The 20,266-nt window shown below is 41.6% G+C and overlaps 1 protein-coding gene across 4 annotated transcripts in view; it reads left to right on the plus strand.

Annotated features, from left to right (window-relative positions):
- The window catches only part of FAT4 (FAT atypical cadherin 4), a 320,456-nt gene that overhangs the window by 162,346 nt on the left and 137,844 nt on the right, over window positions 1-20,266 (plus strand). For 3 of the 4 annotated variants that reach the window (XM_033938757.1, XM_033938746.1, XM_033938766.1), the window contains 2 exons: window positions 15,642-15,773; window positions 18,925-19,186. In XM_033938757.1, the coding sequence (XP_033794648.1) occupies window positions 15,681-15,773; window positions 18,925-19,186 (355 nt within the window). In that variant the 5' untranslated portion in view covers window positions 15,642-15,680. Of the gene's footprint in view, window positions 1-7,325; window positions 7,392-15,641; window positions 15,774-18,924; window positions 19,187-20,266 lie in introns of those variants that run through there. The other variant, XM_033938778.1, reaches the window with a different exon arrangement.

The raw sequence follows: 20,266 nt of genomic DNA on the forward strand, positions 1-20,266 counted from the left end.
GTAATCTCAGGGGAATCCCATATCTTACTAGCCAAGGGTTCCAGCGAAAGAATAAACAAAAGGGGGAATAAAGAGCAGCCCTGTCTCGTCCCCTACAATAGAGGAAAGGAGGCCGTACGCCGCTTATTAATGAGCAACTGAGCGGTTGGGGCAGTATAAAGACTAACAATCCAGGCATGGAACTGGCCGGTAATACTATACTGTCCTAGGATCCAAAAGAGATAAGGCTAGGACCTTATCAAAGGCCTTCTCCGCATCTAAACTGATCAATAGGTCGTCGTCCCCACGACTCCTGCCCTCACGAAGCGTCACCAGGGCCTTCAGAATATTAGAAGTGGAGATTGTTCACCCTCTCCGAGGTGAAGAGAACGAGAGGGCACTCACTAAAGTTAATAGAGGATAGATTCCGTACAAATGTAAGGAAGTTCTTCTTCACCCAGAGAATGGTAGAAATCTGGAACGCTCTTCCAGAGGCTGTTATAGGGAAAAGCACCCTTCAGGGATTCAAGAAAAGGTTAGATAGGTTCTTGCTTGACCAGAACATATGCAGGTAAGGCTAGACTCAAATAGAGCACTGGTCTGTTACCTAAGGGCCGCCGCATGAGCGGACTTCTGGGACTGATGGACCACTGGTCTGACCCAGCAGCAGCAATTCTTATGTTCTTACTGCAGTCTCTGTCAAAACTCACTCTAGTCCATTTACACCCTCCCAGCCATTGCTACTTTATTTGGGTTTCTGCCAGGTACTTGTGACCTGGATTGGCCACTGTTGAAAACAGGATACTGACCATTAGTCTGACCCAATATGGCTATTTTTGTGTTCTTATATACCTATAAGAAATTTGTAATATTGACCTTGTTCCTGAAGGGCATGCTAAGCGATGTACTGTAGTTTAGTTGTCATGTTAATTTACTTAGATAAGTACAAGCAGAAAAGTAATAACTGAAATCCAGCTAAACCACATCAAATGAACTGCTCAGTGGAGTCCCCAGATTAGCCAACCCTGCTGGTTTGCTGATAACTTCATCACACAATACTTCATCTCATGACACTTCATTGCTAGGGATATTTCTTTACGCAACACTTCATCACATATTCAAGCTAAATGTAGAAACCTTAGAGCAAATGGTGGGGGAGCTTGTGAGTGCAGAGAAATAGAAACCTTGCTAAAACTTCTAGCATGCAAAATTTTCACAAAGCTCATATTAAGGTGCAGAAGAATAGGGTCTTCATAACCTGATATGTCATCATGCTCAGAAAGCTTTATGTACTCAAATTATATGTGCAGAAAACTTGTACAGCAAATTTAGCACATATCACCTAATGCACAATGAATATGCATGGAAAACGTGCGCACAAAGATGATGACGTGTCAAATCCGTGAAAGTTCATCACCAGCAGGCAAACACATAGCACATATCAGAGCTGGGTTGGGGAGGAAGGGAAGTAACATCTTGAAGATCTGTGTAAATAAATCAAGAAAGATAATTGGGTGTGTAGCTTCAGAAGGTGATCTATGTTTAGGAAAAGGTTTGGATAAAGATGAGCCAGTTGATATAGTGTATCTAGATTTTCAGAAAGCTTTTGATAAAGTTCCTCATGAGAGGCTCCTGAGAAAATTAAAGAGTCATGGGATAGATGGCAAAGTTCAGTTGTGGATTAGGAATTGGTTATTGGATAGAAAACAGAGGGTAGAGTTAAATGGTCATTTTTCTCAATGGAAGAGGGTAAACAGTGGAGTGCCACAAGGGTCTACTGGGACCGGTGCTATTTAACTTATGTATAAATGATCTGGAAATTGGAATGATGAGTGAAGTAATTAAATTTGCAGATAACACTAAACTTGTTCAAAGTTGTTGAAAAATTGCAGACGGACCTTAAGAAATTGGAAGACTGGGCGTTCAAATGGTAGATGAAATTTAGTGTAGACAAATGCAAAATGATGCACATTGGGAAGAATAACCTGAATCATAGTTACTGGATGCTAGGGTTCACTTTGGGGATTAGTGCCCAAAAACAGGATCTGGGTATCATTGTAGACAATATGATGAAACCTTCTGCCCAATGTGCGGCAGCGGCCAAAAAAGCAAACAGGATGCTGGGAATTATTAAAAAAGGGATGGTGAGCAAGACTAAGAATGTCATAATGCCCCTGTATCGCTCCATGGTGCAACCTCATCTGGAGTATTGCGTTCAATTCTGGTCTCCTTATCTCAAGAAAGTTATAGTGGCGCTAGAAAAGGTTCAAAGAAGAGCAACCAAGATGGTAAAGGGGATGGAACTCCTCTCGTATGAGAAAAGACTAAAATGGTTAGGGCTCTTCAGCTTGGAAAAGAGACGGCTGAGAGGAGATACGATTGAAGTCTACAAAATCCTGAGTGGAGTAGAACGGGTACAAGTGGATCGATTTTTCACTCTGTCAAAAATTACAAAGACTAGGGGACACTCGATGAAGTTACAGGAAAATACAGTGGTACCTTGGATTACGAGCATAATCCGTTCCAGGAGCATGCTCGTAATCCAAAATGCTCGTTTATCAAAGCGAGTTTCCCCATAGGAAATAATGGAAACTCGCTTTGATACGTTCCCCCCCCACCCCGAGGCCAGGGCGCTGTTCCCCCCCCCCCCCGCTCGCAAAGTCCCCCCCCCCAACCAACTTTAACGTGCCGGTGCTAGTGCCGCTTGAAGATCTTCTTCTTCCCAGTCTCTGCCGGCTTTGAGCATGCATCTGCACATGCTCAAGCCCTTCTAATTCTCTCTCTCGCCGAGATTCTCGGTGAGGGAGAATTAGAAGGGCTTGAGCATGCGCAGATGCATGCTCAAAGCCGGCAGAGACTGGGAAGAAGATCTTCAAGCGGCACCGGCTCTTGTGGGCTGCGTGCCGGTGCCAAAGAGGGGGTGAGTTAAAGTTGGTCGGGCGGGGGGTTCCTGTTCTCGCGGGGGGGGGTGCCGATTCGAGCGGGAGGGGGCCCTTTGCGAGCGGGGGGGGGGGAGCGATGCCGGTTATCGGGGGGGGGGTGCTCGCAAATCGAGTCAACACTTGGTTTGCGAGACACGTTTTGTGAGAATGTTTTGCTCGTGTTTCGAAACACTCGCAAACCGGGTTACTCGCAAACCGAGGTTTGACTGTACTTTTAAAACCAATAGGAGGAAAATTTTTTTCACTCAGAGAATACTTAAGCTCTGGAACGCATTGCCAGAGGATGTGGTAAGAGTGGATAACGTATCTGGTTTTAAGAAAGGTTTGGACAAGTTCCTGGAGGAAAAGTCCATAGTCTGTTATTGAGAAAGACATGGGGGGAATCACTGCTTGCCCTGGATCGGTAGCATGGAATGTTGCTACTCTTTGGGATTCTAGAATCTTGTTACTCTCTGGGGTTGCGGAATCTTGCTACTCTTTGAGGTTCTGTATGGAATGTTGCTATTCCTTGGGTTTTGGCCAGGTACTATTGACCTGGATTGGCCACCATGAGAACGGGCTACTGGGCTTGATGGATCATGGGTCTGACCCAGTAAGGCTATTCGTATGTTCTTATGGATCATAATTTACCATACACAGTCTCTTCCTCTATAAACCACTCTGAATTGTTTATGGTATTGCGGTATATAAAAATAAAGTTACTATAATGATGATGATTATTATTATTATAAGTAGACTGGAGGTTGGTAGACTTCTGGAGTATTGGGGAGGGAGCAGTCCAGTTGTGAAACAAACAATGGAATGATCATTACGAGTGATTGGACATGTAACAGACCTTGGGGAGGAGGCGTACAATTGAAAAGGAAATGAGAGTCATGACTTACCAGGAAAAAAGAGAGACCTGGGGGGATTGACAAAGTCAGGAAGTAATATGGAGGAAAATCCAAAGCTGTAGTAGAGTGTTCCTGTAGAGCAGTGTGTCAAAAGCACCCAGGTGGTTTGTCTCATGGGCTCAGCACACAGGCAGAATAGCAGCTCCAGTGGCATGCTGTCACTGTCTTTTCCCGCCTACACTCACATATGTGAAAGACCGGTTACCTAGCTGCTTCAAACCCCTGGGGTATAGAAAACTGGATAAGGACTGGGGCCGAGGAAAAACACCTTCACCCTCCATCTAAAAGTTTCCACATACACACCCTTTTTTCTGACAGAATTTAAAAATTAATGTGACCACCGACTTCCCCATCAGAATTAAATATTGTGTCCAAATGCCAAAATTAAATTTTGTGCTACCAACAAACTTTCCAAATTCAGGACCAACGGTCCTCTCTATTCTCAATCAGGTCGGTAGACCCACTATCTAGAAAGACAAACCGCAGACCTCACAGACAATAGTCCTGCAGCACTTTAAGTTTGGAATGGAGACACAGTGCACATCCGAAAGTGGCGTTTTTACCTCAGTGTTTCACTTTAACTTATTATTTATTTATTAAAACATTTATATACCACATACAACTATGCGGTTTCCATATCACATACATAAAATCTTGTTTCCCTCCGATTATTACATGTAACATAGACATGTCAAGACAACATTGTTAATCGTCCCTGTTATAATAGGGATAGAGCACAAGTTCAATCAATTCAGAAGTACAAACAAGCTTTAAATCTAAAAGGCGATTATCAACTGAAATATATCTTAGCATAAGAAGGCTTTGGCAAATAATTGAGTTTTCAGCATTTTCTTAAAATTCATCCACCCCATACAAAACCGCAGGATACCAGGCAAGGCATTGTCCAAGGAGGTAAGTAGTAGCCTAGTGGTAGAGCTGCTGCGCCTTGTAACCCTGAGAAGTCTATTATTCCTCCATTGCTCAGGGTACCAAAAAATTACCTGTACGAGGGTCAATTGAAAAGAAAGAGCAAGATTACCATCACATTTCTATAGCTGTCCAGTGGATGGTATTGACAAACATCTGTGGCTAGATTTTCAAGTTAATCTGACATCTATTTTTGTCTTGTCAGCCTCCACTTTATAAAAAAAATAAACAAAATTGAGTATTGCACTGTGATAAAAGTCCTTCATTTGAAGGAAAAATTGCCTACCAAAATTAAATCCGAGTTAGATGCAGTGTCCAGTGATATGTCTCCTTCATTTTCAATGGTAAATGCTTGGGCTGCTGAATTTTAAATATGACCATGCAAGCATTGTTGATGAAGAATGTTCCGGATATCCCCCCAAAAAAGCAACAACCGATGAAATGGTTGATGAAATTCACTGAATCATGATGGAAAATTGCTGATTGACCCTAAATGAGATAGCAGAGTCTGCTGGCATTTCGTTAGAAAATGCTGTATACACACCATCCTAGGAGAATATTTAGGCGTGAGGAAGTTGAGTGCGCGATGGATGCCGTGTTTGGTCGTTTTGAGAAACATGTTTTGAGCATTTTAAGCGCAATGAAAATGTAACAGAGCTGGTTCACACATATAGTTTTGCCTCAAACACTAATTTAATGCAATCCACAACCTGAATATAGCAAATGTCGTGCCTGGACAGTCTCTTTCTCAGCTCAAGTTCAGTCGGCTTCTGCCTCAGCCCACATTTAGTAAAAACTGGGGAGTTCCTTTCTCTTCCCTTGAGAACTCCTCCTCCTTGATCAATGTCTGGGCAGCTGAGTCCCGCCCTTCTGACTCAGCACTGAGCCCCAAAATTCAGGGTATTCTGGGACATGTAGTCCATCCTCTTTCTGATTAGCGTACCCTGCTGCCTGGGGTTATAATATTTGCATGGAGGAGGGAAAACCCCTTAATCTGTCACAGAGAATGACTTTTTATGACATTTTGTGACTGTGGATGAGACTTGGGCTCGTCACTACACTCCTGAAACAAAGCAAAAGTGAAAATGGCTTCATCTGCTGAGAAGGAGATGGTGACCATATTTTGTCATTTCCACAGGATAATTTTTATTGACTATCTGAAAAAGGGAAAAGCCATTAATTGTGAATACTATAATGGATTATTACAGTGTCTAAGGACTGAAATCAGGATGAAACGTCTTCATTTGGCAAAGAGAAAGTTAGAAACAGGATACTGGGGTTGAAAGACCTTCAGTCTGTCCCAGTATGGCAACCCAGGCTCTTTTGTTGTTGTTATATTGAATTCTTGTTGCTGGTTTTCCTCCACTGTTCTACATCCTTTCCAGATAATTATGTTTTGAGTATTCTGGGTCATATATGCCTAATGCCACCTACTGCAACATAGTCTTTAATTCCTCAGTTTTGTTTGACAATACTACTTTTACAGTAAAACAAGTAGTCAGCTGTACAAAACTTTAAAAATTATTTAAAGTGTATTGATGTCATGAAAAATTGAACTGGCTTTGCTTCTCCTGAAATCCCTACTTAGTTCTGACTTTTCAAAATAATGGAGCTAGCAATTTTGTTTTGTCACAGCACTCTCAGGAAGCCTTTGAAAGTCTGTCACTATCAAGAGTGGAGCTAACCACATCTTGTCTGCACTTCTGAACATTCTTGGAGCTTCTGGCCAGTATCCAAGGCTTGTCTAATGTTTTTGCAAATTTTTCCTTTGTTTGAATCCCAGATCATTTGTTGCTGACGGCTGGGAGGGTACTTCATGCTCCAGAATTAATGGAAATAATTGTCCTTGTTTGAAGGAAAGTTAGCCATGACTGCATATGTGTAACATGCATGACTGAGCGTTGCTCCTGAAACACAGTCTGCATTGCTTGCTTTTGTTTGCTTTTTCTGAATTGCAGTTGAAATGGTAATTGGATTTGTGTGTTTGACTTCTCATGCTTGAAAGTACTTAATGAGACAGCACTATAAATCTTGGCACAAAATTATTTGACAGTATTTAAACTTATAATTGAGTTAATTTATGTCAGGGAAATAAGCTGGTAGAGTAGAAAGAGGGCTTTGTTTGAGGGTTTTGAGGTAGGGTGTATATTGTAGAAATAAACACTGTGGAAGAATTACTATACACATTACATGTGTCCATACATCACACATTTGTTATTCTGTTTTGTATTTTACATGCTGGCTTTTCACCCTTGCAACTGCTCTATAAAGGGCTAACTTTTTCTAATAGCATCTGGATGCCCATTTGTGCATGATTTAGTCAATAGCTGGTGTAAATTTGGGCACCTAAATATGTTACTCTTTTCTTCAGTAATTTTTAAATATATATTTCAACAAAGAAAATATAAAACTCAATTGCAGCAAATTGATAAAGATCTTGTTGTAGATATCCAAAAGTTGGGAACGAAAGGAGAGGTGCTGTTGCTGGATGATTCCTACCTACCAGATGCAGATTGGAGCGTTCGGTCTGCAGAATCGGAAAGAAGTAGAGAGAATGTGGATGCCCTTCAAGGGGTGATGGAACCAATGAGGGGAAAAAGCAATACTGGATCTGACGCTCACAACTGGGGAAAGTGTCTCTAATGTCCAGGTGGGTACCCACCTGAGCAGTAGCAATCATCAAACAGTTTGGTTTGATAGAACAGCTAAAGTGGAAGGCAGCCCCCCAAAAACTCAAAGTCCTGCATTTCAAACGTGTGGACTTTAGTACCTGAAGAAAGAGCGGATAGGATGGAAGGACATAAGAGCAGCGGAAAAGCAGTTGTTCAAGCTAAAAGGAGCAATAAAAATGACTATCGACCTTTATGTAATGAAAATAAATAAAAACAAAAGAAAACGGTCTCCAAACTAGTGGCAGAGAAAATAAAGGCAAAAGAGTTGACATTCATGAAATATTTTTCTTTTTTTAAAAACCAACTCAAGAAGAGGAGCACAGAAAGGAATACTGGATGAAACTGAAAGAAGCCAAGAAAGAGATTAATGGCTAGAAATGTGAAAAAGAGAGACACTTTTTTTTTTAAGGTATATTAGTGAAAGAAGAAAATCAAGAAATGGAATTGTGAGACTGAAAGAAGCTATGAACTGCTATGTGGCAAGTGATGAGGAAAAAGCAAACATGCTAAACAAATACTTAAGAACATAAGAATTGCCGCCGCTGGGTCAGACCAGTGGTCCATTGTGGCTAGCAGTCCGCTCACGCGGTGGCCCTCTGATCAAAGATCAGTCCCTACCAGCATATGTTCTTGTTCAGCAGGAACTTGTCTAACTTTGTCTTGAATCCCTGGAGGGTGTTTTCCCCTATGACAGACTCCGGAAGAGCATTCCAGTTTTCTACCACTCTCTGGGTGAAGAAGAACTTCCTTACGTTTGTACGGAATCGATCCCCTTTCAACTTTAGGGAATGCCCTCTCGTTCTCCCTACCTTGGAGAGGGTGACCAACCTGTCTTTATCTACTAAGTCTATTCCCTTCAGTATTTTGAATGTTTCAATCATGTCCCCTCTCAGTCTCCTCTGTTCGAGGGAGAAAAGGCCCAGTTTCTCTAATCTTTCACTGTATGACAACTCCTCCAGTCCCTTAACCATCTTAGTCGCTCTTCTCTGGACCCTTTCGAGTAGTACCGTGTCCTTATTCATGTACGGTGACTAGTGCTGGACGCAGTACTCCAGGTGAGGGTGCACCATGGCCCGGTACAGCGGCATGATAACCTTCTCTGATCTGTTCGTGATCCCCTTCTTTATCATTCCTAGCATTCTGTTCGCCCTTTTCATTGCCACTGCACATTGCGTGGATGGCTTCATTGACTTGTCGATCATAACTCCCAAGTCTCTTTCCTGGGAATTCTGTCCAAGTACCTCCCTGGACAACCTGTATTCATGCATGTGTTCATGTTAACAAAATTCTGGAGAATGACCGCGATTGACTGACGAAGTTACACGTGAGAATGGAATGGATACTGCACCATTCATGGAAGAAAGTGTTTATAAACAACTTGAAAAATTCAAGGTAGACAAAGCCATGATACTGGCAAAGATCCATTCCAGAATATTGAGGGAGCTCAGAGAGGTTCTGGCGTGTCCACTTAAAGATCTGTTCAATAAATTCCATGGGACTGGAGCAGAGAGGATGTGGTCCCTGTTCACAAAAGTGATCACAGAGATGAAGCGGGAAGTTACAGGCCAGTAAGCTTCATTTTGGTTATTGGAAAGATAATGGACACGCTGCTGAAGGAAAAGATAGTGAATTTCCTAGAATCTAATGGGTTATAAGAGCCTAGACAACATGGTTTTACTAAAGGTGATTAATGCCAAATGAATCCGATTGAATTCTTTGACTGGGCGACCAGAGAATTGGATCGAGGACGTGCACTAGATGTAATTTACTTAGATTTCAGCAAAGTCTTTGATATGGTTCTTCTTAGAAGGCTCTTAAATAAACTTGACTGGCTGAAGAGAGAAACCATCTTGCTGGCAATTTGAATGGAAGCCACTGAAGCTTTTCTATAGTTAGCCTTAGCAGGTTTGAAATTAGAGCACTGGTGAGGACTCACTTCAGAGGCTTCTAAAATATGATACCACTTGGTGTTTTGGTTGGTTATGCAAGTCTGTCGACAAAGCTGTCCCTTCCTGTGATACTATTCTTTGTTCTGCCCTAGATACCCTTATTCCTCCCATTTCACTTTCTGTGAGGGGTACCAGATCCCAGCCCTGGTTGAACTCTAAAATTTGCTACTTACACTCTTGTGCCCAATCAGCTGATTCTCTTTGGCTAAAATTGTGTACTCATGCTGACTTCATGCATTTTGGATTCCTGTGATCTCTTTCCAGTTTGTCTTTCACTTGTAAAACAAAACTACTACACCCATTTGATTAACTCTATTGGCTCCAACCCCTGCTGTCTCTTTTCCACACTGAACTCCCTGCTTAAAGTGCCCTCATTTCCAGCCCCCTCCCCCTTCACTCTCTCCAGTCTATGACTGAGTACTCCCAAAACATTCACTGGCCCTACCTGGCCTTCCAACTATTGCCCCATCTTCCTCCTCCCTTTCTAATCCAAGCTACTTGATTGTGCTATTCACAACCGTTGTCTTGACTTTCTTTCATCTCGAGCTGTTCTTGACCTGTTTCAATTGGGCTTTTGACCTCTTCACTCTGTGGAAAACACCCTTGCTAAAGTCTCCAATGACTTGCTCTTGGCTAGATCCAAAGGCCTCTGTTCTATCCTCATCCTTCTTTATCTTTCCACTGGTTTTGACGCTGTTGATCACCACCTACTGATCGATACGCTACAGAGACCTCTTCTTTTTTCCATCTACACTTATTCCCTTAGTCCTCTGATCTCATCCCATGGTTTTCAGTATCACCTCTGTGCTGATGACTCACAGATTTACATCTCTACACCTGACATTTCTACAGGAGTCCAGGTCCGAGACTCAGCCTGTATGTACAACATTGCTGCCTGGATGTCTCATTGCCATTTAAAATTAAACATGGCCAAGACAGAGCTTCTTATTTTTCTTCCTAACCCACCTCTCCTCTTCCCCCATTCTCTATACCTGTGGATGATACTCTTATCCTCCGTTTCTCATCAGTTCATAACCTCTGGGTCATCTTTGACTCATCTCTCCCCAGCACAAATCCAGCAGACTGCTAAAGCCTGTTGTTTCTTTCTCTATAATATTGCCAAAATCTGACCTTTTCTGTCTGATCAAACTACCAAAACTCTTATCCACACTGTCATCACCTTTCACCTAAATTACTACAACCAGCTTCTCAAAGGTCTTCTGCTAAACCATCTCTCTCCCCTTCAATCTGTTCAAAATTCTGCTGCATGACTTACACTCTACCACTGTCACTATGCTCACGTTACCCTCCTCTTCAAGTCACTCCATTGGCTCCCTATCCGCTTCCGTATATAGTTCAAACTCCTCTTATTGACTTACAAGGGTGTTCACTTTGTAGCTCCTCAGTATCTTTCCTCTCTTATTTCTTCCTATCTTCCCTGGGAAGTCCATTTAGTGGGTCTCTCTTAACTGTAACTTTCTCCTTTACTGCCAACTCCGGACTCTTCCTTCTGTCTTTCTGCACGGTATGCCTGGAACAGATTCTCTAAGTCAATATGTCAAGCTTTGTCTCTAGCAATATTCAAATCTATCCTAAAATCCCACTTTTTCAAGGCTGCTTTTAACTCCTAAATCTGACCCAACTGTAAAGTACTCATATCTATTTTGTCACTCTCTCTGTAATTCCTCACCCAATTGTCCTGTTTGTCTGTGATTAGATTGTAAACTCTGTCGAGCAGGGATTATCTCTTACATGGTTAATATAGTACAGCTCTGTGTGCATCTGGCAGTGCTATAGAAATGATCAGTAGTAGTAGTCGTAAGAAGCTGTGCCTTCATGGTTCTGTGTCTTTTCCGGTCCGCGAGATTGGAGAAGAGCGGATGTGGTCCCTCTTCGCAGAGATGAAGCAGGAAACTGCAGGCCGGTAAGCCTCACTTCGGTTATTGGAAAAATAATGGAAATGTTGCTGAAGGAAAGGATAGTGAAATTCTTAGAATTTAATGGATTACAAGATCCAAGGCAACATGGGTTTACCAAAGGTAAATCATGCCAAACAAATCTGATTGAATTATTTGACTGGGTGACCAGAGAATTGGATCAAGGACATGCATTAGATGTAATTTACTTAGATTTCAGCAAAGCCTTTGACACTGTTCCTCAAAGGAAGCTCTTGAATAAATTTCATGGGCTGAAGTTAGGGCCCAAAGTGGTGAACTGGATCAGAAACTGGTTGATGGATAGACACTAGAGAGTGGTAGTTAATGAAATTCGCTCAGAGGAGAGAAAGGTGAGTAGTGGAGTGCCTCAGAGATTGGTACTGGGACTGATTCTGTTCAATATATTTGTGAGCGATATTGCTGAAGGGTTAGAAGATAAGGTTAGCCTATTTGTGGATGATACCAAGATTTGTTATAGAGTGGACACCTTGGAGGGAGTGGACAACATGAAAAAGGATCTACAGAAGTTAGAAGAATAGTCTAACGTTTGGCAAGGGAACCGTATGTGCTGGGAGGTGAGAGGCTGATAAACATGGACGAAGAGGGGTGATTGTGTCTGAGGATCTAAAGGCATCTAAACAGTGTGATAGGGCAGTGGTGGTGGTTGTAGCCAGAAGGATGCTGGGTTGTATAGAAAGAGGAATAACCAACAGAAGAAAAGAGGTGTTGATGCCCCTGAATTGGTCATTAATGAGGCTACACTTGGAGTATTGTATTCAGTTTTGGAGGCTGTATCTGGCAAAGGATATAAAAAGATTTGAAGCAGTCCAGAGGAAAGCGACGAAAATAGTAAGGGGTTTGAACCAAAAGAAGTATGAAAAGAGACTTGAAGACCTAAACATGTATACTCTAGAGGAGAGGAAGGACAAGGGAGATATGATACCGACATTTAAATACTTGAAAGGTATTAATATAGAACCAAGGGCTCCTTTTACAAAGGCATGCTAGGGCCTTAACACGCGGAATAGCATGTGTTAAAAAGCCACGTGCACTAGCTGCTACTCTTTTGAGCAGGCAGTAGATTTTTGGCTTGTGCGCGCGGTAAAACCCGTAGTGCACCTTCGTAAAAGGAGCCCCAAATGGTAAAACTATAGGGCATAACTTGAGGTTGCAGGGTGGAAGACTTAGGAGCAATGTTAGGATATTCTTTTCCACAAAGAGGGTAGTGGAAAGGAAAACGGTGATGGAATTTAAAAAAAGCGTGGGATAAACACAAAGGATCTCTAATTAGAAAACAAATGGTATAAATGAAAGAACTTGGACAAACATGTATGGTTTCTGTTGTAGGATGGGCTGTGGAGGGCATCAATGGGAACTCCATTAACTTGGAATATGCAAACGTTACTGACCAGACTTTACAGTAGATATCCTGCAAACCATGGGATGGTTGGATAGGCTGGAGTGAGCTTGCACGGCAATTCCATCAGTTGGAACCTAGGACATTGCTAAGTGGACTTTAGTCTGTGGCCCAGAAATATCAAAGAAGAGACAAGTTAACTTAATCATGTATTTCTAATGAGAATAGCTAATGGGCAAACTGGATGGACCGTGCAGGTCTTTATCTGCTGTCATTTACTATCTTGCTATGTTAAAGACAATACTTACAGCGCATTTCGGAAAGAAATTAAGACAGTTCTGTTCGATAGATTTATCTCCTAGTCAGATACCCCTTCTAAAATTATTAACAACATGTCGATATTGTGTATTCTCACTAATTGTATTCTGTTTCCACTGACATCTTCGCCATTTGTATTCTGGAATTCGCTGATTGTCCAGCTCTCTTCACTGTAAACCGCCTAGAAGTCGTAAGATTGTGGCGGTATAGAAAAAATAAAGTTATTATTATTATATATTTTATTGTAACTAAATAATATGTGGTGGTAATTGAGGCATGCTTGTGATCGAGTAAATTTGATAGTGATTTAGATTTTTCTCTTTAGATTCCTGGTGTTGGTAAAAGGGAAAAATTGCTTAAGAAACTGAAACAGAGGGGGTGATATAGGAGCTGGACTGAGCACACAGGAAGCCAGAGCTGCCAGAAACTTTCTGTAACTTGAAGGGATCTCGCCTTCACCTGAGCTTAGACCGTTCTTTCCAAATGCTTTCATGTAGTGGTGTGGAAACTCTGTAATAGCAAGGAAGTAGAGAGAGCTCTCATTTTATCTCTCAGGTCAACCCTCTCTCTCAGTCTCCAGGCCTACCCACCCATAGTACTGAGGTCCTGATGCTCAGAAGCTTACTGGTTAAGAACATAAGAAGTTGCTTCCACTGGGTCAGACCAGAGGTCCATCGCGCCCAGCGGTCCGCTCCCACAGCGGCCCATCAGGCCTATGACCTGTGAAGTGGTCCCTGACTATTCCTATAACCTACCTCTACTTCTATCTGTACCCCTCAATCCCCTTATCCTTTAGGAACCTATCTAAACCTTCCTTGAACCCCTGTAGCATGCTCTGGCCTATCACAACCTACGGAAGCGCGTTCCATGTGTCCACCACCCTCTGGGTAAAAAAGAACTTTCATCCTTGTATGTTCAAAGGGTCCTCTGTGGCTTTTAGCAGTCACAGAGAATTCGGCCAAGAATTTACAAGGAGCTCATTAGTATTAAAATGAGCACTCCGTATAATGCTCAGGAAGGGACACCCATCTTTTGCGTGCAAACTTTTCGGTCAGGTCTGGAGCTGTTGGTAGCACAGTTTGCTTGAATATAGGGGGAGATTGCATGAATTTGAAAGTCTGCAAGAATAGTCATATGCATGTTTTGTGTGTCTGTGTGTCCTGCACTTAACACTGCGTTCAAAATCGCCATGGACGTCGTCTTTTTTTTTTTTTACTTCCAAACTGTCCATAGCAAAGAGGCTTCATCTGCAACTGGAAGGATTCCCCCCTCCTCCTTGCTGCTGCTTGGCTCTTCAGAGCTCCAGCAATCACATCTGCCCAGCATTCTACTGGGCCTGCAAACAAGAGCTATACCTACCGCTCAGCTCTTGTGCGCAGGCACCAGGCACGTTCCTCCCACTTTTATCGCCAGCATGTTTATAATTTTGCATGGTGTTTGTGTTGAGTATCGCTCTGTAGCCCGATGTTTTCCACCAGTTTTGGGGGGATTGTTTGCATCTTCCCTTTAGTCCTTCTTTAAAAAGATAAGTGACAGATGTAGTACTGCTAATCTGTTTTTCCTTGGTGGTCTTCCAAGTTTAGATGACCACCTAATAGACTTGTTTCTTTTGCATCGTTGATGGGAAACAGCTGCTGTCTTTCTGTCAGTTTTCACATTTACAACCCAGCTAGAAGTGAAAAATAAAAGCAAGCTCAAAACCCTTTAATTGTACCATCCAAAGGCCTGTGAACTAAACAGTCATGCTTTAAAAGGGCAAAGGGCAAAGAACCCTGGCCAATATCTTTCAAACACTGTCATTAATATTTGTGAAATAGATAAACCTTACATATGGAGGGAACGCTTATTTACTTTTCAGTATGTGAATGCTTTAGCGCAGGAAATAGGAAATTCTGGGAAGCTGCTTGATCAAATGGGAAATTTGTATTCTGGCACTATTCGTTTATTGATTTCAATTTCTATTCCATAAACCCCAAAGAGCTCAGGACGGGTTAAAGGTTAACATATATAATATAAAGTTAATGGCTCACAATATGTCACAGTTACAGTAATCCTTGGAATCAAATAAATCTATCAAAGAGAATTTTAAACCATTTCATTTTTGTCAGAAATTTAGTGGTTGAAAAGCTCTTGGCAGTTCATTGTCAAAGGGGATTACCATGACTATTAATGGATCAGATACAAATGGAAACCAAGTTTAAACTATTTAATTTCTTTAAAAAGTCAGATAAAGTTTTAGTAATGATATGGATTTTTCTCATGGCATCTTCACTTTAGAGGATCTTTGTTTTATTTTATTGGGCGGGAGGGAATTAATTGCGAGGGTCATCAGTGGAGTCCTCAAGCGTTCAGTCTGATTTCCTTGTCTTTAGATGCAAGCCTATTATGAGTAGGACTTTTAACCACCACCATCCTTGATTGGAGACAGTGGCCAGTTTTATTTTGTTACTGGTCCTGTGATTTTTTTTGGTATGAATATTATTATATTCAAGCCTGAGTTTGCAGAGATTTTGAAAGGCAAAATATCTGGAGTTTGTAGCATATTCAATCTCAAGTGCTCTTATTTGTTCTTTTAATTTATTAAGTAGTAAGGATGATACCTCTCAAGTACTCAGTTTTTTAATATGAGCCTGACACTTGTACTCATGTGATATTATTTCTCCTTAGGTTGAAATAACACTTCAGGATATCAATGATAATCCACCAATGTTCCCTAGCGATTTGCTTGATCTAACTGTACAAGAAAATATTGGCGATGGATCCAAGATAATGCAGCTAACCGCAATAGATGCTGATGAGGTAGGAAGATTGGAATACAGCCAAAGTAATGTTTTGTATAATATTTCCAGTGAGAGCAAGGCCTTGATTATAAGCACAATTAGCAACTAAGGGCTAGATTCACTAACAATAATGATTCAATCGCTCAGTGAGCGATTGAGACATGCACAGAGCCCTAACAGTAGTGACAGGGGAAGCAGCCTCCTGTCACTGCTATCAGGGCTTCTGCCAGGTTGGGGGTTTATTTTAATGGCCTCGCCCCGCCCTCCATTACCCCCATGCCCGTACCTTTAAGTCAGGAGCAGGAGGAGTGCTCAGTCAGTCCCTCCTTCTCCTCTGCCATCCGCTGTCTGCAGTGTGAGCCTTAGGCCCCTCCCCAGTATATCATCTGATGCATGGGGAGGGGCCTAGGGCCTGATTAGCTCAGATGCCTCAAGCCCCTCCCCTGGGCAGGGTCTTAGGTGTCTGAGCCAATCAGGGGCTCCCTTAGGCTCCCTCTGTATCCCGGATACAAGGGGGAGGAGCCTAAGCCTAAAGCTCCTCCCTTGTATCAGGAATACAGAGGGAGCCTAAGGGAGTCTGGTCTGTCATAATGCCTGTCAGCAATTTTAAACCTCATAATATTATGAAGTTGTCATCCTTTTCTAGTAATATAGCAGTCAGTATGCATGAAAACAAAAGAAAGCAAGCTTTCAAAGCTATTTGATTTATAATTTTGTGTTTTTCCATTGACAAACAGGATTGAGTTAGGTACACAAATGGGTGACATTACATTTTGCCAGGGCAAAACAGCTATCCTGGAACTAGGCTGAAAAGTTTTCAGCCCAACCAAGAAGGGAATGATGTAGAGCCATGAAACTTACAAGTTATTTCACTTATTCATGAGTTCAACACACTTAGCACATTGTATTTGAAGTTTCTGTAACCCTTCCAAAAACTACTTTGATGTCTGGTTACTAAAAGGGCTGCTGCAATCACCTCCAAATCACTCAAAAATTGTTGCTCTTTCAAACTGTTTTGAAGGTTTGGAAACAGAAAATAGTGAGATGGAGCAAGATCTGGTGAGTAGGCTGGATGGTCTATGCATTGAAACCCCAACTGTGTCAAAACATTCATCATTTTGCCAGCCTTGTGAGCAAAAAGAACTCCTTTCCACAGCTTCCCTCTCCTTTTTTCTTTCAATGCCTCCTTTAATCGGCACAGCAAGTTACAGTAGTATTCTGCATTAACTGTTTGGCCCATTGGAAGATAATCATTACATCACCTTCATGATCCCAAAACACTGTGGCCATGACCTTTCCTGCTGACTTTTGGGTCTTGAATTTCCTTGGCCTTGGAGAACCTGAGTGCCGCCATTGTTGATTTGTCTCAGAATCGTAGTGGTATAACGATGTTTCATCAACAGTAAGTAGTTGTTCCAAACATTGGCACCAGCTCACTGAAAATGCTGCAAAATCAGCTTGGAAGTGTCCACTCGATGTCCACCCTACAACAGCCCAGCTTGCTTTCATTTCTGTCAGTGGCAGCAGCAGCAGCCAGGAGGGAGCAGTAACAAAGAGAGAGAAGTGCTGGTCAAAGCTGGGAGAGGAGAGAAGCACAAAGTTTTCTTCTGGCTCGACTATAAGTCAAGACCCCAGTTTTTGGGGGCCCAAGAATCTTGGCTTATAGTCAAACTAAACTAAACTAAAACTTAGGCTTATATACTGTATCTTCTCTATAACAATAGAGCTCAGCACGGTTTACAAAAATTAGAAAAGAGAACAATTACAATATGAATTTGGGATAGTATGGAGAGGAGCAGAATTTACAACTTTGAAAATAGTCAAGTTTTCAGATGTTTTCAAAATAGTTGGAAAGAGACCAGATTACGCAGTTGAACAGAAAAATTATTCCACAACTCAGTAATTTTGAAAAGTAGATAACGCCTTTCGATGTTGGGAAGGACAATTTAAATTTTTGAGTAGATCTGGTCTTACAGAATTCCAAGACAGAGGAATTAAAGGGGGAAGGATGCCATGCAAGATCTTGAATGTTAAGCAGGCACATTTAAAGTAAACCCTGGAAATTATTGGAAGCCAATGAAGTTTTTGCAGAAGCAGAGAGACATGATCAAATTTACTTTTTGGAATTTTAGAAAAGCACTTGTTATTGTCTCGAATACTAGTTCAGAAGATTTGTTCCAGGTAATCGGGGGACGGTAAAATAGCAAAATACCTAACGAGTGATGAGAGAGCTCATCGCATCACTACCTTTTTCAAGAAGCTGTACATCAAAAAATGATTTGTAGAGAAGTGCCAAAACTCCTCCTTTTTGGCAGTTTCTGGAAGAAAAGAGACCTCGAAAACCGTGGGAACAGAGTTCATTTTGAGTAAATAAATCATTTTTTGTAATCCACGATTCAGTAATGCACAAGAACCTAGGATCGAGATCCCTAGTAGATCATTTTAGTATTTGAACCTTGTTGCATACAGATCTAGCATTGCAATATAATATTGGGACAGGAGTAAGGGAGTCAGAGGCTGGACTAGGGAAGTTGGTAGTTAAAACAGGCTTTAGAGAAGCATAATTGACATCCTGAAAAGGTTTTTTAGAAGAATGATTTCTAGTATGCACCAATAAGGGAATTCTAAGGCTAGGGCATTGGGGGAGAGAGAATTTGCAAAATGGGTAGGATAGAAACAGCAAGAGTAAGAGAGAGAGAAGCCAGAGAGTTAACTTCATGGTGAAAGTTAACACTGTGGAGTCAGCTGGAAAGCTTGGCGCCGAGCTTCTAAAATAGCTTGACGCTGCATGTAAGAGACAGGGCGGAGTAAGCTCCCACGACGAAGTAAGATGAAATATTCCCAATAAATCTAGCTAGCAGCTTCTGTGTTATAATCTTCAACTACAAGTATCAACATCAGATGTTCTAGCAAAACATATCCTTATTTACCTGAAACCAAGAAAGCACTGATTGCACCCTTTCCTCTTCATTATTTTCCCCTCTAACATCACTTACTGCAAACCGAGTCGAGCTTTATTTATGTAAAGATGACACGGTCTATAAATTCACGTTTTAGTTTAGTTTAGTTAGGAGTTGAGTTGAAAATGACATGTTATTATAGGGATGTCTTTGCCTAAAGATTGGATTGGATTAAAGATTATTCTAATGTCATTATTTTTTATTATTTAGGGGGCAAATGCACTCATCACGTACACGATCATAAGTGGTGCTGATGACAGTTTTCGTATTGACCCCGAATCTGGGGATTTGATAGCTACAAAACGTTTGGACAGGGAACGCCGCTCCAAATACTCCCTGCTGGTCCGAGCTGATGATGGCCTGCAGTCATCAGACATGAGGATTAACATCACTGTTAGTGATGTGAATGATCACATTCCCAGATTCTCTAAGCAGGTGTATTCATTTGACATACCAGAGGATACTGCACCAGGTAAGTAGCAAACTGCCTTTTGAAACAGAAACATGATGGCAGATAAAGGCCAAATGGCCCGTTCAGTTTCCCTTTCTCCCCAAGCCGATGTTGTACTGACTCTAGCACACAAAGACAGGGCCCTAAGGTGCATCCTAAGTTCCCTCTAAGCTGAGCATATGAGTAATTTCTCATACATTCTAGGAGCGTTGCTCATAGACTTGACTTGGTCGCCAACAAAAATACTTGTAAATGTGGAAAATTGTTGGTTTTTAGAAGTTGTTGCTCACACACAAAAAATTTATAGAGCTTGTTAAGAACATAAGAATTATTATACTGGGACAGAACAAATGTCCATCAAGCCTAGTATCCTATTTCCAACAGTTGCCAACCCAGGTCCCAAGTACCTAGCTAGATCCCAAGTAGCAAAACAGATTATATGCTGCTTATTCAAGGAACAAGCAGTGGATAAGAATAGCCTTGCTGGGTCCATCAAGCCTGCCCGTTCTCACAGTGGCCAATCTAGATCCCTGGTACCTGGACTAAACCCAAGGAGTAGCAATATTCCATGCTACCGATCCAGGGCAAGCAGTGACTTCCCCCATGTCTTGCTCACATGAGAATATTTGCACACACCTAGTCAATCCTTAGAGGGAGCATTTTCTGCATCTAGCACTAATGGTCACAGATTAAGCCTCTCTCTTTCTTATTTTATTTTTTAAGACAATAAGCCACATAATCTGGATCTTTCCCAAACTAGATTGTTGTAGATGTTGTTTAAATCGTAATTCTGCAAATGAGAATCCTACAGCAGCTAATAACCTCCCTTTTTTCTATTATATAATTTTGATATTTATAATAATATTTCCAGTAGTACTAGAGTACTGGGATCAAAGCTTCCAGTATCATTATAGGAATATGGCTTCAAGTATGGCTTGGTGGCATTTGCAGTACAGGCATTAGTTTCACCGTAGAAACATTGAAAGCTGGTATTACCAACATCAAATTAAATTTTAAAAGAAATATTTACCTGGAAAAACAACTTTTTTCAAAGCCTCCTCCAGTAAGCAAAGACTGTTGCCTTCTGAAGATATTATCTGA

The sequence above is a fragment of the Geotrypetes seraphini genome, chromosome 1 (genome assembly GCF_902459505.1).
Source record: "Geotrypetes seraphini chromosome 1, aGeoSer1.1, whole genome shotgun sequence".
Taxonomy (NCBI): Eukaryota; Metazoa; Chordata; class Amphibia; order Gymnophiona; family Dermophiidae; genus Geotrypetes; species Geotrypetes seraphini.